The following is a 22,043-nucleotide window of genomic DNA, read 5'->3' on the forward strand; positions in this document are numbered from 1 at the left end:
GGACGTTATATTTAATATTATGGCGTACACTACATGTGGAACTGATTGTAGATGCGAATGGGCCACGAAGTTGCGGTGTGTGCAGGCTCGTTGTGCTACCTCTGCGCCTTGCAGTGCATTATGACCTAGGTGCCTTCCATGTTTCCTTAGCCCCATGGAAAGGGCCTTGCGCCTTTTGAGTAACAATCAGTGAGAGCTCACCTGCATGGGAGCGAGTAAGACTGAACTACTTGGACACTGGAGACAGGATGCGACTGCCGTTCATATGTAGTGCTCGAGACAGCAGTATCTGTGTCTGTAACATCTCTGTTACGAAAAATATGTGATGGACAGACGTGTTTAATTGAGCGACAGGTTCTGTGCGTCATTGCGTGGTTCTGCGTGGCGTTTCAGTCGTGAATTCGCGAGTGTCTAATCTGTCTGCTGATTCAATGTCCAGTGCTAGGTAGCCAGTTCAGTCTTGAACACACTGCCAACAGTAAGTTTCTGCTACCGACAGTCTTAACCACATCGAAATAATCACGTTACACACTTGGCACGGGGGCCTTGGTGACGTCGGACACACTGTGTCCCATGTGTCGGACACCATGAGAATCGCTGATGTCAAGAGTCTTGTCCACCATACATTCGACTGCTATGTCTGACATAGTCGCAAATACGTGATGCGCCCAATTAATCATCATGGCGACTCAGTGGTAATTCTTTTGGTTTATACATGTTCTCATTAGTCAATCAAATAGGGAGTGAGAAGGTGGAGTAAAATTGTAGCGCAATTTGCAAGAGAAACGCTCTTCTCTTAAAGAACTGTTACGTAAGTAGTTTCCGTTCTTCCAGTTCAGTACTACCTCTCAGCATATTTACAAATTCAGAAAAGTTGTAAATGTATAAATTCGATGTGAAGAATAGTAAGCGTAAGTTACTTCTGTTGCACAGAATCTTTCTTGATGGTGAGTTTTACTTACGAATTTTCAGTTCTGACGTCAAAATACTTATTGTTATCCATTATACCTAATGTGAAAGCTCCTCCTTGTCTGTGTGAAGTAAATCTGCTGTTGATGTGTTTCAGCTTCAAGTTTATTCGTAATATTCTTACGTGTGGAAGTGTCTGCTCTATTGTTTTACTGTTAAGGAACTCGTACGGGTTTCATACGTCCCAAGAATTCTGGCTATTTGGCAAGAAATATCTCTAGAAAAGCGAACGCTATGTAAGAAGTTATCATGTTTCTTAAATTTTATTTGATGTGTTCCATACCTCACGACCTTGATAGTTATGATTTTGTTACTGCCAGTTACTTATTTGACGTATGAGTGCATCTCCAGACGGAGGCAACTTCAGTTTTCTGTTGATCGTGCTCCTGCAAACGCAAATGCCTGTTTTGTCACAAGGTACTAATTGCTAAGGGTATCGTTTCTACTGTAGTTTTGTTATAAAAACATAATGAAACAATATTTTCCTAAAAACAGGTTAAGAAAGTAATTTCATTGGCAAATATAGTAAATTAATTGCGCTGGAGGCTGTTTATATTAAAGTGCAATCTACTGAACAGGGCTCAAAGGTCATCCAGAACCTCCATACGATACTCAAGAAAATATGGTTCCCCTGCGAGAGATGGGAAGCACCTTTATGAATAATGTTGTGATTTTATTCCACCTATTTCATTCACTATATCTTTGTACCATGTTTAGGTTGTATTCAACTAAATACTTAATACGTATTAACTTATTTTTTTACGTTCTGCTAGCAAATTCTATCATTTTGACTAACAACGTCGCGTAAGTGAGAGTTATTGTTATGATCTAAAGTTCAAGGTACTCTCGTGAATGTTGAGATAACCTCCCGAAATAACGTAATTACTGACATGTTAGGAAATACTTGTGCTCTTTTAGTTGTGCTCTTTTAAGAGTTAAGTAATGTTTCACTGCACATAAGTATTCTGTAAATATCACATTCGTTACAAAAAACTGATCTTCCTCTTCTTTGTTATAATTGATGGCGCAAAGTTCTTAGATGTAAGAAAATTTAAATTTGGTATAATTTGAACTAGTAATAAAGTACAGAAACGTAAAGAAGTTCATGCAAAAGGATACCTGATTGGTTAGTAACAAATGCAGAGATGTCTCAAAGTATTATAATCTCAGAATACTTCTGTGTTAAATGTTACGATGGTCACTCAGTAATTTTTTCTGTCATTCCTCGTGCAGTGCTGTATTAATAGCTGGCAGCGACTGACGCAGCTCTCTCGTTACCAAAGGTCTTTTCTTAATTATATATAGCATAGAATGCGTTGTAAACTGCATTGTTGTGGAGGACGGTACGTACAATGGTGTGTTGGGTTGCGTAGTGCCGCCGCTGGAAGTGTGGCTGAGCCAGCCGCAGGGCGCGCTGGAGGCGGGCCGCCGCTACCACGTGAGCTGCGAGGCCGCCGGTTCGCGGCCGCCCGCCGTCATCACCTGGTACAAGGGCCGGCGCCAGCTGCGCAAGATCAAGGTACAGTGTCTGTGTGTGTCCTCCAGTCCAGGCCCAATTATTTGTTTCGTATCTACACTTGTGAGCCGCTGAACAACAAATAGGACAGACCGGCTGAGTACAGTTGCAGGTGGGAGGGCAGGTTGCTTCAGGATGCTTTGAAACTATGAGTAGAAGACAATAATAAACTTGTCTGTTGTTCGGAACTGATTTACTCAAAGACATTTATATCCCTGATTTTATAATACTGATATCTGATATACACTGAAAAGACAAAAAAATTGGTACATTTGTCTAATGTCGTGTAGGGTGGTCAGCAGAAGTGTTTAAACTCACGATATTGTTCCTGGAGCCACTCTGGAGCAATTATGGACGTGTGTGGTGCCGCATTGTCCTGCTGGAACTGCCCAATTCCGTCATAAGGCACAATGGACATGAATGTATACAGGTGATCAGACAGGATGGTTACGTATGTGTTACCTGTCAGAGTCGTATCTAGACGCTTCAGGGGTCCCATATCACTCCAACTGCACACGCCCCACATCATTACAGAGCCTCTTTCAACTTGAACAGTCCACTGCTGACAAGCAGGATCCATGGATTCATGATGTTGTCTCAATACCCGTACATGTCCATCCGCTCGATGCAATTTGAAACGAGACTCGTCCGACCAGGCAACATGTTGACAGTCATCAACAGTCCAGTGCCGGTGTTGACGGGCCCAGACGACGCGTAAAGCTCTTCGTCGTGCAGTCATCAAGCCCAGATCAATGATGTTTCGTTGAATGGTTCCCACGCTGAAATTTGTTGATGGCCCAGCATTGAAATCTACAGAAATTTTTGGGAGGGTTGCACTTTTGTCACGTTGAACGATTCTCTTAGTCATCATAGACCTCGTTCTTGCACGATCTCTTTCAGGCCGCAGCTATTTCATGTTTTACCGATTAACGGGACATGAAAGGGAAGCAGTGGTTGGGAAGGGAGTGAGACAGAGTTGTAGCCTCTCGCCAATGTTGTTCAATCTGTATATTGAGCAAGCAGTAAAGGAAACAAAAGAAAAATTCGGAGTACGTATTAAAATCCATGGAGAAGAAATAAAAACTTTGAGGTTCGCCGATGACATTGTAATACTGTCAGAGACAGCAAAGGACCTGGAAGAGCAGTTGAACGCAATGGACAGTGTCTTGAAAGGAGGATATAAGATGAACATCAAAAAAAGCAAAACGAGGATAATGGAATGTAGTCGAATTAATTTGGGTGATTGTGAGGGAATTAGATTAGGAAATGAGACACTTAAAGTAGTGAAGGAGTTTTAGTATTTTGGGAGCAAAATAACTGATGATGGTCAAAGTAGAGAGGATATAAAATGTAGACTGGCAATGGCAAGGAAATTGTTTCTGAAGAAGAGAAATTTGTTAACATCGAGTATAAAAATGGTTCAAATGGCTCTGAGCACTATGGGACTCAACTGCTGTGGTCATAAGTCCCCTAGAACTTAGAGCTACTTAAACCTAACTAACCTAAAGACATCACACACATCCATGCCCGAAGCAGGATTCGAACCTACGACCGTAGCGGTCGTGCGGTTCCAGACTGTAGCGCCTTTAACGGCTCGGCCACTTCGGCCGGCTAACACCGAGTATAGATTTAAGTGTCAGGAAGTCGTTTCTGAAAGTATTTATATGGAGTGTAGCTATGTATGGAAGTGAAACATGGACGATAAATATTTTGGACAACAAGAGAATAGAAGCTTTCGAAATGTTGTGCTACAGAACAATGCTGAAGATTAGATGGGTAGATCACATAACTAATGGGGAGGTATTGAATAGAATTGGGGAGAAGAGGAGCTTATGGCACAACTTGACAAGAAGAAGGGACCGGTTGGTAAGACATGTTCTGAGGCATCAAGGGATCACAAATTTAGCATTGGAGGGTAGCGTGGAGGGTAAAAATCGTAGAGGGAGACCAAGAGATGAATACACAAAGCAGATTCAGAAGGATGTAGGTTGCAGTAAGTACTAGGAGATGAAGAAGTTTGCACAGGATAGAGTAGCACGGAGAGCTGCACAAACCAGTCTCAGGACTGAAGACTATAACAACAACAACATTGATGTTGACAAGTGGTGCTGCTAATATTATAACGCATACCACCCAACTACTGTTATTTTCGAAATTTGTTTAGGATATTTCTGTGTTAATGCAAGAATCAAGGATTTGAAGGTATTGAGCAACAACCCGTACACAGTCACGCCTAGATTAGCTTACTAATATAAGGAGTGATCGAATCAAAATTAGCTACACGTTATAATAACCCAAAAGCTTTAAAACTGCATGTGCCTCTTTGAGATAAGGTACTGGGACATCTAGGGATGCAAAAGTAGTGTCGTCTTCTTTGCTTAAAAAATTTAAAGCAGTGCCCTCAGCAGGCAGGTGATTCCCGCCGTCTTTTTCGACGTTCGAGATCTGATACTCATTAAAGCCCGCGAGCACAGAAAAATCATTAACAGCACGTGCTATGAGACACTCAGCCTACGAAAGCCCATCAGGAGCAAACGGCCTGGGTTGCTCACGGAAGGAGTGATTCTGGTCCACTGTAACGCGCGCCGACACGTCTTGAAGACCACACAAAGTGTAATAGCCAACTTCAAGTGCGAGCAGCTTTAGCATTCGGTCTACAGCCCAGACACGTCGCGCTCTGTCTGACCCGCTAAAATCTCTAAATGAAGCGCTCCAATTCGGGCGACGAACTGAAGGACACTGTCGAGGACCTGATCCTGCCACAGCCACAGGGGTTCTGGGAATACGTAATCATTCGGTTCGGAAACAGTGAGACAGTTGTGCTCTGGTCTTTGCTGATTACTTTTGAGTTAAGACTTCAGTTATATTCACAATGTTGTTTCGCACGTTTTCTTTTGAATGCCACTCATAGTACATAGTAACTATCCTGAAAATAATAAATGAAGATCATTTAATCTGCTCTCGCCAAGGCTATATCTAACGAAAAACAAGAAAATAATGAAAAGAAGATATCACTATATAAAAATGACATTAGTCAATATTATGACATAATTCGTAATATATTTTAAATATCTCGGATGTGATGTTACTCGCTGTTACCATAAAATTGTTAAAATACAGAAAAAGGCAAACGTTTTAAAAGTGAGCGAACAGTGACTATTATAATCGGCCATCTAATTTAAAACATACGGAAGAAAACTTAAATAAAACAATTGCCGTTGCCACGCAAATTTTTCGTTGAAGACATTTCGTGAGAAAATCCAAGAATGAAAGGACTTCCCAGACGACAGAAACGAAGTTTTTTCAAAAGAGTTTACGAATCAAGACCTGAGCGGATATTGAATAATAACACAGAAGAAGAACTGAATGTTTGCCGTCAGTGACTGGTTTGAATACTATGAGGTAAACTTTGAATCGACACGTTCACAAATGGAAGACTATCGCTTCCTAAACGAAACGTGTAACACACTACTGAAAGACAGTAAATTTGAAGCAATGACCAGAAATTTTGATCAGTGGATCGTAGTAAGAGGTAAAGCTTAACTTTTGATTAGGACGATGATTGCAATGATTAAGAGCAAACAACAGAAATTATGTTCCTTCTGATATATTTACGGCGGGGTTGATATGTTTCGCTTATAGATGTAATTCTCATTAGTGCAAAATGCAAGTAAAACTGAAGCTGTTTTATTGTACATTCTCCTGTGGAACCCGCCCCCCTGCATCAACCACGGAACTTTCCATCGGTGGAGGGTGCGTTGTGTGCCTCCGTAATACAGGGAGTGATACCGTAGCGGCAAACACAAAGGAAGGATATCTCTCGAGACACCAAACAACCATGAGGTTCATGAAGAAGGGCAGCATGCTTTTCAGCAGTTTCAGTGGAAACAGTCTGGATGATTGACTGACCTTGCCTTGAAACATCAATCAAAACTGCCTTGCTTTGCTGGTACTGCGAAAAGCATGGGGAAATTACAACCGTAATTTTCCCGACGGAATGCTACTCTACTGTATGATTAAATAATGATAGCATTCTCTTGGGTAAAATATTCCGCAGGAAAAAATGTCCCGCATTGCGATCTGTGGACAGGGAGCATGTTGCCATGAGGAGAAACAAAACTGGCGTTCTACGGATTATAGCGTTGAATATTAGATCCCTTAGTCGGGTAGGCACATTAGAAAATTCAAAAAGGGAAATGGATAGGATGAAGCTAGATATCGTTGGACTTACTGAAGTTCGGCACAGAAAGAACAGGATGTCTGGTCAGGTGATTACAGGTTTATTAATACAAAATCAAATAGAGGTATTGCAAGAGTAGGTTTAATAATGTGTATGGAAATAAGAATGTGAGTTAGCTGTTATCAACAAAATAGTGAAGGCATTATCGTAGCCAAAATATACATTAAACCCATTCCCAGCTCAGTGGAAACAGTTTATATGCCAACTGGCAACGAAGATGATGAAGATTTTGAAGAAATGTCTGAAGCGATATAAGAAATGGTTCGAGTAGTTACGCCAGACGAAAATTTAATTATGGTGGAAGATTCGAATTCTATAGTAGGGAAAGGAAAAGAAGTAAAAATAGTAGGTGAATGTGGACTTGCGGAAAAGAATGAAAGGAGAAGCCGTCACGTAGAATTTTCCACAGGGCATAGTTCATTCATCGTTAACACTTGTTTCAACAATCGTGAAAGGAGGTTGTATCTGTGTAAGAGACATGGATAAACTAGAAGTTTTCACATTTATTATATAATGGCAAGACAAAGATTTCGGAACCTAATTTTCTAGTGGCAGATGTGGACTCTGACCACAGATTATTTGCTATGAACTGCTGATTAAAAGTTAAAAAATAGCCAAAACGATGGAAATTATGGAGATGGGAGCTGGACAAGTTGAAAGAAGTCGTGGTTCTAAGCATTTCAGCAGGAGAACAGTTGGAGGGCTTATTTCAGTAGTGGTGTAAGACCATTTTTATTCATTTTGAGATACAGAGACCTAAGGTTAAATGAGCGCTGAAAAATCTTCAGTTGAGATACCAGAAATATTCAAGCATATCGCTTCTTGCTAGAGATGAAACTTTCTTTCTGTTTGTTTGGATCATTAATTTCTGAAGCATTATAGGCAGCAAAGTGAAGGTAATGGAATTGTACCACTATTGAAATAAGCCCTTGAGTTGATGAGAACAGTAGAAAACAACAAATTAGAAGACGAACTGGTAGCTTTAAGATATGAAATAAAAAAGGAAGCACACGGTCAAATAAATGAAGAGACAAAGCTTAGTAGATGTCCTTGTATAACACGGAAGATACTGAATTTAACTGATGAGAGCGGCAAATATAAATATGCAGCAAATGAAGCAGGCGGAAGGAAACACAAACGGCCAAAAAGTGAAACTGACAGGAAGCACAAAATGACCAAGCAGGAATCGCTAGAGGACTAATGTAAAGATTTAGATACATATACCACTAGGGGAATGATAGATGCCACCTACAGGAAAATTAAAGAGGACCTTGGAGGAGAGAGAAGCAGCTTTTTGAATAACAAGAGCTCAATCCTAAGAAAAGGAGGGAAAGCTGAAAGGTGGACGCAGTATGTAGAAGGTCTGTAGAAGGGAGATGAACTTGAAGGCAATATTATAGAAGTGGCGGAGGACGTAGATGGACTTCAGATGGGAGATATAACACTGTAAGAAGAATTTGGCAGAGTACTGAAAGACCTAAGTCGAATCAAGGCCCCGGGAGTAGACGATATTCCATCAAAACTATTGACATCCTTACGAAACCCGGCCGTAACTAAATCCTTCCACCTCACCACAAGCCGTATGAGATAGATGAAATACATTTGCACATCAAGAAGAATATAATAATTCCAATTCCAAGGAAATCAGGTGCTGACAGCTATGAATATAGTCAAACTCACAGTTTAGTAAAACATCGATACAAAATACTAACACAAATTCTTTACGGGAGAGTGCAAAAACTGGCAGAAGCTGACCTTGGTGAAGATCAGTTTGGATTCCGGAGAAGTCTAGGAACAGGCGAAGTAATCAGTACTGACCTTACGACTCATCTTAGAAGATAGGTTAAGGAAAGCTAAACCTATGTTTGTATTATTCGTAGACTTAGAGAAAGATTTTTTCAATGTTGACTGGAATTGTCTCTTTCAAATTTTTAAGGTGGTAGGGGAAAATAGGGGAACGCAAGGCTGTTTAGAACGATTTACAACATGCAGAGGCCAGTTGTAAGAATCATGCACGGGATGGAGGGGAGGGGGGCCATGAAAGGAAAGAGAGTGAGATGAGGTTTTAGTCTGTCTTAATCGATCTGAACATTGAGCAAGCAATAAGGGAAACAAAAGAAAAATTTGGCGTAGGAAATGAAATTGAGGGAGAAGAAATAAAATCTTTGAGGTTTACCAATGAAATGTTTCTGTCAGAGACTGCAAAGGACTTTGAAGAGGAGCTGAATGGAATGGAAAGGCCTGGAAAGGAGGCTATAAGATAAATATCAACAAAAGGAAACCACAGAAATGGAATGTAATCTAAATCAGGTGATGCTGAGGGACTTAGGTTAGGAAATTAAACATTCAAGGTAGTAAATAGATTTTGCTGTTTGGGTAGCAAAACAAATGATGACGGCCGAAGTAGAGAAGATATAAAATGTAGACTGGGATTTGCAACGAAAGAATTTCTTAAGAAGAGAAATTTGTTAACATGGAATATAGATTTAACTGTTAGGAAGTCATTTCTGTGAGTTCTTCTATGTAGCGTAGTTATGTATGGAAGTAAATGTGAAAAATAAGCAGTTCAGACAAAAAGAGGATAGCACCTTTTCAAATGTGATGCTACAGAGGACTGTAGAAGATTATTAGGTAAATAATGTAAATAATTAGAAGGTGCTGAAGAATTGGGGAGAAAAGAAAGGTTAGATACGATCTGACTAGAAAAATGGATCGGTTGACAGGAAACATTCTGAGACATCAAGAGATCGTCAGTGTAGTACTGAAGAGAAATGTAGACGGTAAAAATTGTAGAGGGAAACCAAGAGATGAATACAATAACCAGATTCAGAAGGATGCCAGTTGCATTAGTTATTCGGAAATGATGAGACATGCGCAGGATAGAATAGCATGGCCAGCTGCATCAAACCAGTCTTCTGATTGAAGACTACAACAATAAAAAACAACAGTTGAAGTATCGCATAAACATAATTCAGATTGCCATCCCCTTCGTTATACCAGCTGCCAATGTGCCCAGTGTTTGTATTGCTGACAGATACGCTAGTACATCTATGACAAGGCATGTTATCTTCTCCCTTTCACTTGTTTCACCTTGTTGCCTGAAGATAGTATTGTGTGATGAAGCTAGTGGAAAATTAAGCAATTACCATGCGTGATTTGTGGTTTACGGTTCACAACAGAAACATAATAAGCATTCGGTTATTTGTCTAATTACCTTTAAAAACATTGAAAAACAACTCTGCCGTTTTTGTCTGCAGGAAGTAAAAGAGATCAAACCATGGATGTATTTATCTGGTAACAGGTATGAGTAGCTAAGAGACCTTCTCCAGTCGAGCACGTAGTACTCAGAAGGTCCCTGGGAATACAGCAACTGTAAGACCTCTTGATGATTCAAGAAGATGTAGATCTTCAGGGACAAAACCAACTGGAGGAGGATGGTGTAAGATCATATCCTGTTATCTGAAGGGGCAGACTGATGGCTCAAACGGCTCTGAGCACTATAGGATTTAACAGCTGTGGTCATCAGTCCCCTAGAACTTAGAACTACTTAAACCTAACTAACCTAAGGACATCACACACATCCACGCCCGAGGCAGGAATCGAACAAGCGACCGTAGCAGTCGCGCGGTTCCGGACTGCGCGCCTAGAACCGCGAGACCATCGCGGCCGGCGGCAGACTGATGCAGAGAAAACCACTTCCTAATGATCCAGAGAAAAAGGGCAATCTCCACTCTCTCTGTCGAGCTTAATAGTATGACATATCCCCAATATGAGACACCAAAATTAAACGGGTAGTACAATAAAGTTTCATATAGAAGGAGACACGGGGATCTGTCTCGTTCCTGTTCAATTAAGTTCTAGACCCATTATCTCAAAGGCTCTAAAAAACAGTGATTTGGTATATCCACCATATTTGTTAACCGTGCTGTCGTTTTTTCACTGAACTATAACAGAAAGTTTTGGATCAATGCCAAAGGTTTCATAGCACTTTACCCAATGTTTCTATCTTCCTAAAAATTTTGAAAACGTTAATTTATATAAAATAACCAAGGCTGGATAGATATCAATGAGAGACTGTGTAAATGGTTGTAAAGGAACCTGTGAGAGCTTCTGAATAATACTGCCCGTACTTTATGAAAAAACAGGGCGTTTCCAGTGGGAAAGTACAAACAAAAAGAAAGCAATTAATATTTTCATATGAAATTTCTTATTTTTGTAGTTACGTGATTAGAACGTCTTCTTCCTTACTATTTGTCATCTCCATCACAAGTGTTAACAAGTAACATCATTCTTCTCCTTCTAGCCGGTATGATTTTATTGCTACCTGCAGTTTCAGTTAGCTTTTACTCCTGTCGTTTCTTCTCCGCCCTTTCACTGTATACTACCCGGAACTTCCTGCTAGCTTCTCATTAACTTATTGGTAACTGTTGCTTCACATAATAAATATAATTAATCACTGGACCTTAATTTTAGTGTTTTCATCCCAGAAGATACACAGATAGGCAGTACAAAGATGGGGCGTATATTTATTTGCATATACATTACAGTGGTAATACGCCACAGCGAATGAAGAATTCATTATTTCACCTAGAACATGGATCAGTATAATAAATTTTACAATTACAGCGGCTTCTGTGTCATTTTCTACAGTGAGCTCTTCTCAATCGCTGATTTCATCGTTCTGTTTTGAAGCACTGGGATGCATTCGCACGGAATTTGTGTTAGTTACGTGGCTAAATAACTTGTACTGAAACACACGTACCATATATTTGCAGTACGATCTCCTACCTTTGGAACGCATCTTAAAGGTTCATCTTCATTTTGTCATTATTTATTTGAATAACACTCACATTCCCTGTTTGCTGCGATAGGCAAAAATCCTAGAACGAAGGTTCTTCGAGTATAAATCACAATGCACAATAAACTTACCATTATAAAACGATGATAACAAAACACTGCTAAGGACAACAGCTTCGGTAGTAAGACCCGCCAAATGGGTTAATGCAATTTTTGATGAGGTAAACTGAGAATGCAACTGCATAAGGAAAAGAAGATCCAAGCAACAGCAAAATTTTTCGTCCAAATATATAATGTATCATATGATTCATGAAATGAAGAAAAATCTGAATTTTTGTCTGTTTCTACTCCGAGTCTCCCTTAAGTTTTCTTCCCGTGCAATATAATCGAATAGTTTGTCAAATGTTCGTGAATGTAACTTTGCTCCGTTTCTTTCAGTACGGTTTTTATAGCAGCAAACAGAATCTTCCGGAAACTGAAATGATTTAAGTAGAAATTTTTTATCCATTCGCTTTACCAAAAGATGTGTGCACCGTCTACAATCTCCGAGTAGGGTCGGTGTGTTACACAATCCCCATCAGCAAGTCGACTACTACTTCGGGGTGGGTACCAGCTCTAAATGGGCCGTTGCAGTGGATTTCCTCTGTACACTTCAGAAGGTTCGTAGAACACGTTAGACTGACCTGTATGTACTGTGAATCATTAAAATGCATTGTGTGTTTACGGAATGTAATTAATATATTCTTTTTAAATAAATTTTGTAATAGCATTAACGAGAGAGATTTTGTCTAATCGTCAAAAATATAATGGAATACATATCTTTGTTTAGCGATCAAAACTTCATAGCTCTGAGTAGTCACATTAATTCGTACAATGTCAGTTATATAAGGTTATAATTAGTTCAGACATTACTGCCCTTCTGCGTGGCGAAATAGGAGAATCTACAAGAAACTGAAATTTCTTTGTCAATTTACAAGGCTATGTGAGTGGCACAATAAAAGGAAATTTGTCTTTTAGTGATGTACGCCCGCGTTAGAGTTCGCATCAGCTACACAGATTCAATCTGGTGTGAGCGTTTAGTGAGCTTTGAATGTGTAGTTTTCATCCAAAAACAATTAATGGGGTCTTAGTTTTCTCTCCTATAGTGTTTCCATAAACGGTAGCCCCCTTTTGGCACAGTTCAAATAAAACACTATCTTGTGCCGCACTACCTTGTTCCGCAAGGTAGTGTCATAGGCGCTCTGCTGTCCCTGATTTGTATAAATGATCTAGGTGATAATCTGAGCAGCCCTCTTAGATTGTTTGCAGATGACACTGTAATTTACCGTCTAGTAAAAATCATCAAATGATCAATTACAATAACAAAATGATCTAGAGAGAATTTCTGTATGGTGCGAAAAGTGGCAATTAGCACTAAAGAAAGGAAAGTACGAGGTCATCCACATGGGTACTAAAAGGAATCCGATAAATTTTGGGTATACGATAAATCGCACAAATCTAAGGGCTGTCAATACGACTAAATACCTAGGAATTACAATTACGAGCAACTTAAAATGGAAAGACCAGGTAGATAATGTTGTGGGGAAGGCGAAACAAAGACTGCGCATTTTTAGCAGAACACTTAGAAGATGCGACAAGCCCACTAAAGAGACAGCCTACATTACAATTGTCCGTCATCTGCTGGAATATTGCTGCTCTGTGTGGGATCCTTACCAGGTAGGATTGTCGGAGGACATCGAAAAAGTGCAAAGAAGGGCAGCTCGTTTTGTGTTATCGCGCAATAGGGATGAGACTGTCACTGATATGATACGCAAGTTGGGGTGGCAGTCACTGAAACAAAGGCGGTCTTCTTTGCGGCGAGATCTATTTACTAAATTTCAATCACCCACTTTCTCTTCCGAATGCGAAAATATTTCGTTGACACTCACATACGTCGGGAGAAATGATTACATAATAAAATAAGGGAAATCAGAGCTCTAACGGAAAGATTTTGGTGTTCCTTTTTCCCACACGCCATTCGAGTGGAATGGTAGAGAACTAGTATGAAAATGGTTCGATGAACCATCTGTCAGGCACTTAAGTGTGAATTGCAGAGTAACCATGTAGATGTAGATGTCGATGAGGAAAAGTATCGGGACACGCTAACGCAGTGCAGTACTTACCGTGATAGCGTTGAGGGAGGCGGGGAGTATTATACCACCGGTAGAAACGCTGAGACAGCAGAATGGATCGATCAGGCGAGCCCAGTACCATCGAACGAGGTCTAGTCGTAGGACGGGACCTGAGTGACAAATACATCAGGGCCACCTCGAGCCTTCTAAAGCAGTTCAAGTCGACTGTCTGTGATGCGACTGCCAAGTGGAAATGCATACTACAGCTAAATCAAGGCCAGGCACACCTCGTATGCTGGCAGACAGCTACCGTCGACAACTGCCCGGGGTGCTTCCACTCGCAAAATCGTATGAAATCAGTGGAAGAAATCGCTTGTGAGCTCCAAAATGCTACCAACATAGCATCTAGCATAGCGAATGTGCATAGCGAGTTAAAGAAAAGAGGGAACAATGGTCAAGGGGTACCTTATAGGCCACACAGCTCTGTTGTCAGTGCTTGGCGATGCTTGAAGTGACGTAAAGAGCAAAGGCGCTGGACAGCGTATCGTTCGAAAAATTTCGGTTTAGCGAATGCGTGGACAACGTTACCTGCCATCTTATGTAATGCTAGCTGCGAAATACAGAGAAGTAGGAGTTGCAATATGGTGATATATTTCAGGGTTATGGTATGGTCCTCTTACTGCTTGTGACGGAAATGCTAAATGCTCAACGATATGAACGCGCTTTACTGCCTTTCGTACTGTCTGTAGTAGAGGGAGCAGTTCGGAGACGCTGACTGTATCAACACGACAACACACGCTGACATAAAGCAACATCTATGAGGAAATGGTCTGTGGGCAGTAATATTTCTGGACTGGCATCCACAGAGTCCTGAATCCCTTGGAACGCCTTTTAGATTAGTTATAACGTCGAGTTTACTCTAGCCCACAGCGCAGACATCAGTGCCTTATCTATTTTCGGCTCTTGAGGTAAAATCGGCTTCCATTCCTTCACAGACGTCGCGACACCTAACTAAAAGTTTCCCCAGCAGAGTTGAAGCCGTCATATAGGCCAAAGGTTGGTGAACTCCACATTAATGTCCACCAGTAGGTGTCCAGATACTTTCTATCAGATTGTGTATAAATATCGCATACAGTAAGGTTGACGAGCAGATATTAATATCACCTTAATCCAGTAGATGATGATGTCCATGTGTGAGCTTATAAACAGTGATGTCCCGAGTGACACAAGCAGGAAGCCCACTTGTGGACGTTAATTAGCTGCCCCTGCCACAGGAGGAGACGCGCGAGAACGCGACGCTGAGCGAGCTGAGCTTCGTGCCCGGCACCGACGACGACGGCCGCAGCGTGACGTGCCGCGCCGAGAACCCTTCCATCCCGGGCAGCCACCTCGACGCCACCTGGACGCTCTCCGTCGTCTGTGAGTACCTGCCGACGCCACCTCGTCTCAGATTAGCCTCTCAAAGTAGGCCTACTTACAGATAGTCTTAATATCCGATTGTCAGCGCTGACAGAGCCGTTTGGAAAGTAAATACTTCAAGTTTACTTCTAAGTGGTGAAAAACAGAAGCTTCCTTTAAATTTTAAATAATGTAAACTTTTGCACTTCACAAAACGAAAAATACTAATTTCCTATGTCTACAATGAAAATAAGTCACTTTTGAAGGCAGTCAATTCATACAAATACCTGGGTGTAACAATTTGTGTGAATATAAAATTGAACGATAACAAAGTCCCAGTCATAGGTAAGGCTGGTGGCAGAATACTAGGGAAATATAATCAATTTACAAAGGAAACAACTTACAAAACACTCGTGCGACTCATCTAAGAATATTGCTCAAGTGGCTGTGACCTGCACCGAATAGGACTAACGGGGAACACTGAATGTGTAGAAAGAGGAGACGCACAAATGGTCACACTTTTGGTTGACCAATGGGAGAGCATCATGGATATGCTGAACGAACTGAATACGCAAACACTTGCAGATGGACGTACACTATTCCGTCAAAGCCTTCTTAGTAACTGTCAAGAACAATTCCAAATCATAAATCTATAAGGAACAGTTTAATGAAAACGAGGCAGATGAAGAGAACTAAGTAGGCCTATATTGTTTAATTTTTCAAAAGTAATCGTCATAAATGTTACTAAATTCATTCCACTGTGATACGAGGCGGCCAGTGTCTTCATGGAAAAACGTTTGCTGTTGGATACGGAACCCTTGTTCAACCCAGGGGTGCACCTCTACGTCCGAAACAAATCGACAGTCACGAAATTCTTTCTTCAGGGTTCCAAAAATATGGACACCGCATCTAAAGAGATTGGGACTTCATGGGGATTTTTAAGGTCTTCCCAGAGACACTTTTGCAGCGTTGTCGAGACAACTTTGGCATAATGTGAGTGTCCACTAGCATGTAACAGAATGGTGCCACCTGTCAACATTCCTAGACTATTGAACTTGATGGGGCTCTTCTGGTTTTGCACAGTGTCCACGTACCACTGTGCGTTAATTGTGTCACCGTGTTCTGGAAAGTCAACCAGTAGCCGATGTTTGCAATAAGAGAAAAATCTCATCAAGACTTTCCAAAACCTGGCGTGCCTGTTGTTTCGACTACGCTGCACATCCTCCATGCTATGTCCACATTTTTGGTGCCCTAAAAAAAGACATTTGTGGTTGTCTATTTGCTTCGAAAGAATAGGTGCATGCTGGTTCAATCATGGTCCCTTAGAGAACCGCAAACGTTTTTCCATGAAGGCACTGACCATCTTTTCTAATAGTGAGTTAAATGTATTAATTGTTACGGCGATTGTTTTTTAAAAAGTAATAAACTCACTGTTTTGTTCTGCTTCGTTTCATATGACTGTCCATTATAGGAATGTACTACTGTACAAAACCCGTTACGTATCGCTCCCGAAGAGAACGCGAAGATAAGATTAAACTAATTACAACTCGTACAGAGCTACTTAAACACCCAATGGAACGTGAAAGCCCTAATAACTAATACAGTGTTAAATACCCCCTAGCATGCACTTCCCAGTCGTTTACAGAGTACTGATGTAAATATAGATGTAGGTGTAGATGTGGAAGAGGTTACTAGAAGGATTAAAATACTTGCACAAAGTATTATCAAACAACTCTTCTTCTTCTGATAGTGGTTACCCATACCAGATGCTGGTGAACGTCATAACTAAATCACGTTTGCCTCTTCGAGAAAGTTTCTGGCTTATGTGCGAAGCCTATGTCCTTAGGTTTCCCAGGTATTTTTCCTCGAAGAAAGTTGTGCAGCAGTTTGTACCTGTTTCCAGTCCTCATTATCCAGGCGAAATATTGCAGCTTTCTAAATTTTCCTGTATTTTGGAATTCTTTTTCTTTTTTCAATTTAAAGGAAAGTGTCGTTGTTAGTAACTTGGTCTGCCTGTCTTTGCGTCATACCGTAAAGCCACACCTCAGATGCCCCAAGTCGTTCACCCGTCGTCTCGCTCAAAGTCCAGGTCTCAGTCCCATGGACTTAATTTCTCTCCATTCGAGAAGTGATGGCGGTTGATGACATTATCCTTTTACAAAACGCGTGCTTGGCTTCCCCAATACGGACGTTAATTTCTTTCGACTCATAATACCTATTGTTAATGTTAGTTCCCATACACGTGTATTTGTTTATTTATTCAATAAGTTTACCTTATTGTTTAAATGGCAGTGTGATATATCTTTCTTGCTTATGACCATTAGTTTTGTTTTGATTATGTTAATTTCACGCTTTAACGCTCACTATTTTCTTTGACTGGGATACGAAGTGGTCAAGACTATTTCAACTGTCCGCACTTATTGAAGTATCGTTCTCAGACATTCGTAAGAAGTCCTTTGAAAATATATCAAACGATCTATTTGACATTTAGAGAGAGTTATCGAGTTCTCGTGACAGCATGTAGAACAGAACTGTGTTACATCATAGCTTTGAATTTAGCGTTTTTTCTTTTCTTTTTTTCTTTGTATTTTGTTTTTGAAATTTCCGATGTAGACTAGTCAACCAACATCTCATTTTGCCATATTATATGAGCTACTACGTTAATACCTTTGTAGGTAACAAAATTTTGCTATGGACAGTGTGCAACCAATGACAAATATATCCATCGCAGTAACTACACTCCTGGAAATGGAAAAAAGAACACATTGACACCGGTGTGTCAGACCCACCATACTTGCTCCGGACACTGCGAGAGGGCTGTACAAGCAATGATCACACGCACGGCACAGCGGACACACCAGGAACCGCGGTGTTGGCCGTCGAATGGCGCTAGCTGCGCAGCATTTGTGCACCACCGCCGTCAGTGTCAGCCAGTTTGCCGTGGCATACGGAGCTCCATCGCAGTCTTTAACACTGGTAGCATGCCGCGACAGCGTGGACGTGAACCGTATGTGCAGTTGACGGACTTTGAGCGAGGGCGTATAGTGGGCATGCGGGAGGCCGGGTGGACGTACCGCCGAATTGCTCAACACGTGGGGCGTGAGGTCTCCACAGTACATCGATGTTGTCGCCAGTGGTCGGCGGAAGGTGCACGTGCCCGTCGACCTGGGACCGGACCGCAGCGACGCACGGATGCACGCCAAGACCGTAGGATCCTACGCAGTGCAGTAGGGGACCGCACCGCCACTTCCCAGCAAATTAGGGACACTGTTGCTCCTGGGGTATCGGCGAGGACCATTCGCAACCGTCTCCATGAAGCTGGGCTACGGTCCCGCACACCGTTAGGCCGTCTTCCGCTCACGCCCCAACATCGTGCAGCCCGCCTCCAGTGGTGTCGCGACAGGCGTGAATGGAGGGACGAATGGAGACGTGTCGTCTTCAGCGATGAGAGTCGCTTCTGCCTTGGTGCCAATGATGGTCGTATGCGTGTTTGGCGCCGTGCAGGTGAGCGCCACAATCAGGACTGCATACGACCGAGGCACACAGGGCCAACACCCGGCATCATGGTGTGGGGAGCGATCTCCTACACTGGCCGTACACCACTGGTGATCGTCGAGGGGACACTGAATAGTGCACGGTACATCCAAACCGTCATCGAACCCATCGTTCTACCATTCCTAGACCGGCAAGGAAACTTGCTGTTCCAACAGGACAATGCACGTCCGCATGTATCCCGTGCCACCCAACGTGCTCTAGAAGGTGTAAGTCAACTACCCTGGCCAGCAAGATCTCCGGATCTGTCCCCCATTGAGCATGTTTGGGACTGGATGAAGCGTCGTCTCACGCGGTCTGCACGTCCAGCACGAACGCTGGTCCAACTGAGGCGCCAGGTGGAAATGGCATGGCAAGCCGTTCCACAGGACTACATCCAGCATCTCTACGATCGTCTCCATGGGAAAATAGCAGCCTGCATTGCTGCGAAAGGTGGATATACACTGTACTAGTGCCGACATTGTGCATGCTCTGTTGCCTGTGTCTATGTGCCTGTGGTTCTGTCAGTGTGATCATATGATGTATCTGACCCCAGGAATGTGTCAATAAAGTTTCCCCTTCCTGGGACAATGAATTCACGGTGTTCTTATTTCAATTTCCAGGAGTGTATACACGTCTAGGTGGACTAGGTGGATAAGAAAGCCACATGGGAGTTGAATTGGTCAGCGTCCGTTGTATGTTAAAATATGTTTCACTAAAATGATAGCTTCAAAGCTAAGATACGAGGCATTACAATGAAATTAAATAAAAACAAGAAAATTAAATTAGTTGATTTTGGAACCTTTCAGAATTACCGAATCAGGTTCAATATACATAAATATACGTAAATGAACGTAGCAGGAACTAGTATAGCATGTGAAAAGATCTAAAGTGTCCTATGTGACATTAAAAACACAGACGTTAACATTTACATTACATGAAGAATTCTCATGTTAATCAGAAAGTAGAGAGCGGATTGGTGGAAAGAATACAGTGAAGTTCTAACGAGGAGAAGGAACTGTTGGCTCAAGTGACAGAAGAAAAATCGGGAGTCAATAGAGAAGATATAGGGGATCGTTTAGTAGAACTAGAATTCAACAGAGACTTGCAAAACCAATAAAGCAGAAAACACTGATCAAATTCCCTTGGAATTTCTAAAGTCATTGAGGCAATGGCAACCAGATGACTCTTCGGTATTATGTGTCGAGTCTATGAGTCTGGCGACACACCATCAGAAATTGTGCACAGTCCCGGAGGTAGCGAGGGGAGATAAGAGCGAGAAATATCACACAATCAGCCTATAAGTTATGTATGCAAGTTGCTGACCAGCCATATGTGCAGCGGAATCGAAAAGGAATTGGAGAACGTCTCTGAATTATGGCCTTTTGATGATTCTGGAGTTGTTAAATCGCCTATGTCAGTGTCCTCAGGGGAAAATGTATGACCTGTCACCCTTCCAAACCCTTTATCAGTGACTTATGGCCCCCATTCCCAGTGTCAGATAGCTAAAATATTTACCAAAATTTATTTCCCTGCCATTGTCCCCCATCAGACAGCTGAAGTAGTTTGGATAATTTGGTATCCCCATTACCTTGCCCTCCACCCTTCCCCTACCCCTTTCCCATTTCCCTTAACATTGTTCAGGGACAGTTATCATATTGCTTCTCTCAATATCATAGTGGTCACCTAAATGACGTCAAAGACCAAGTTGGCTGCAACTATAAATTGTCGTATACGTCTGTATAGTGAAGATAGTGACCGCAGATGGCGATCCAAGTTGGTTACCTCTATCACGACGGCTGGACATGGCATGGTATACCTACTTAAACGTTTTCATACAATTCAATACGTCGCAGGACATGTGTGTAGCAGTATATAAATACTATTGTAACAGTAAAGAATGTGCTACAGGACACACAGTGCATCTTTAAACACGTTCATGTGTAGCAATCTTAGGCGGCCAAGTGCCAAGAACTAGCAGTGGGCTGCCGCCTTATCTACCTCTCGCTGCCTTATCTACGCCTTGTGGCTGCCTGCGACCTCGCCATGCACGAACTTCCAGAACATTCCCAACAGCTTTGCTACCTGGATCATAGACAATGACTATTACATACGTTTTCTAGCCCCTGTATACCACCATGTCACTCTGTGGCTCACCTTGTCGAGTTATAATTCACTTGCGCATCAGCCTGTCGTATCAGTTTTCATTCAAAAAATTTATAACGACTCGTAGCCATTATTACTCATTAAATAGGTTAATTGACTCTTAAACCGAGGTTTATATGCAACAAGTGGCCCCATTACTATCCTTTCCCAACGTCGGTGACCTACCATGACTGTCAATTTTTTGCAAGGAGCAGAGATGATATAGCACTAAATCCTTTGTGTTTAAGGTTATTTACATAGCTTTTAATGATATTTATTAACAATAGCGGAGAAAAACGTTTCCCATTCACATAAAAATATTACAGTGTGGATGCTGGATAATATCTCGTGTAATATCTGGCATTTGCTTGAAGTAATCCCATCGGGGTGGGTTAGCAATTATCTTATAACCTTTGCTTGCCGCAAAATACATAGTTGGGATGGAATGTTATATTCTTCTTTTTCTTCTTCTTCCTATGGTTTCGAATAATACTGCAGGACCAGTGTGTTGTTGGCAAGAAGTCCTAATGATGGTGTTTTATTCACAGAGTTATGTGGTGACTATGTGTTAACATTAAGATAAAACGATTTTATAGAGAAGAAAATGACATACATGTGTTCTTACATATTTTTTACAACCTTTTAAATATTATTTAAAATGTAAACATGCTTAAAACACTGGACACAATCAATACCTTCACTGCGCGATAACAACGGTAAAGTCAATTATGACAGTGCTACTAAAGCAGAGTTACTAAACACGGCTTTCCGAAACTCCTTCACCAAAGAAGCCGAAGTAAATATTCCTGAATTCCAATCAAGAACAACTGTGAAGATGAGAAACATAGAAGTAGATATCCTCAGTGTCGCAAAGCAGCTTAAATCACATAATAAAGCCAAGGCCTTCGGTCCAGATTGAATACCAGTCAGTTTCCTCTCAGAGTATGCTGATACAATAGCTCCATATTTAGCAGTTATATACAACCGCCCGCTCACAGAAAAATCCGTACCTAAAAATTGGGAAATTTCTCAAGTCACACCAATACCTAAAAAGGGAAGTAGGATTAATCCATTGAATTACTGGTCCATATCACTAACGTCGATTTGCAGTAGGGTTTGTAACAAATAGTGTATTCCGACTTCATGAAGTACCTCGAAGAAAACGATTTATTGACACATAGTCAGCAAGGATTCGGAAAATATCGTTCTTGCGAAACACAACTAGCTCTTTATACTCATGAAGTAATGATTGTTATCAACAGCTGACGTCAAATTGATTCCATATTTTTAGATATCCAGAACGCTTTCGACACCGTTCCCCACAAGCGTCTTCTAA

The 22,043-nt window shown here is 41.5% G+C and overlaps 1 protein-coding gene across 1 annotated transcript in view; it reads left to right on the forward strand.

The window, feature by feature from the left end:
• LOC124803283 (nephrin-like) overlaps positions 1-22,043 on the forward strand; it is a gene marked incomplete at its 3' end in the record, with an annotated part of 463,636 nt that overhangs the window by 372,466 nt on the left and 69,127 nt on the right. Inside the window, exons 6-7 of the mRNA XM_047264469.1 lie at positions 2,343-2,488; positions 14,908-15,052. Of these exons, the coding sequence (XP_047120425.1) occupies positions 2,343-2,488; positions 14,908-15,052 (291 nt within the window). The remainder of the gene's footprint in view (positions 1-2,342; positions 2,489-14,907; positions 15,053-22,043) is intronic.

The sequence above is a fragment of the Schistocerca piceifrons genome, chromosome 1 (genome assembly GCF_021461385.2).
Source record: "Schistocerca piceifrons isolate TAMUIC-IGC-003096 chromosome 1, iqSchPice1.1, whole genome shotgun sequence".
NCBI classification, from domain to species: domain Eukaryota; kingdom Metazoa; phylum Arthropoda; class Insecta; order Orthoptera; family Acrididae; genus Schistocerca; species Schistocerca piceifrons.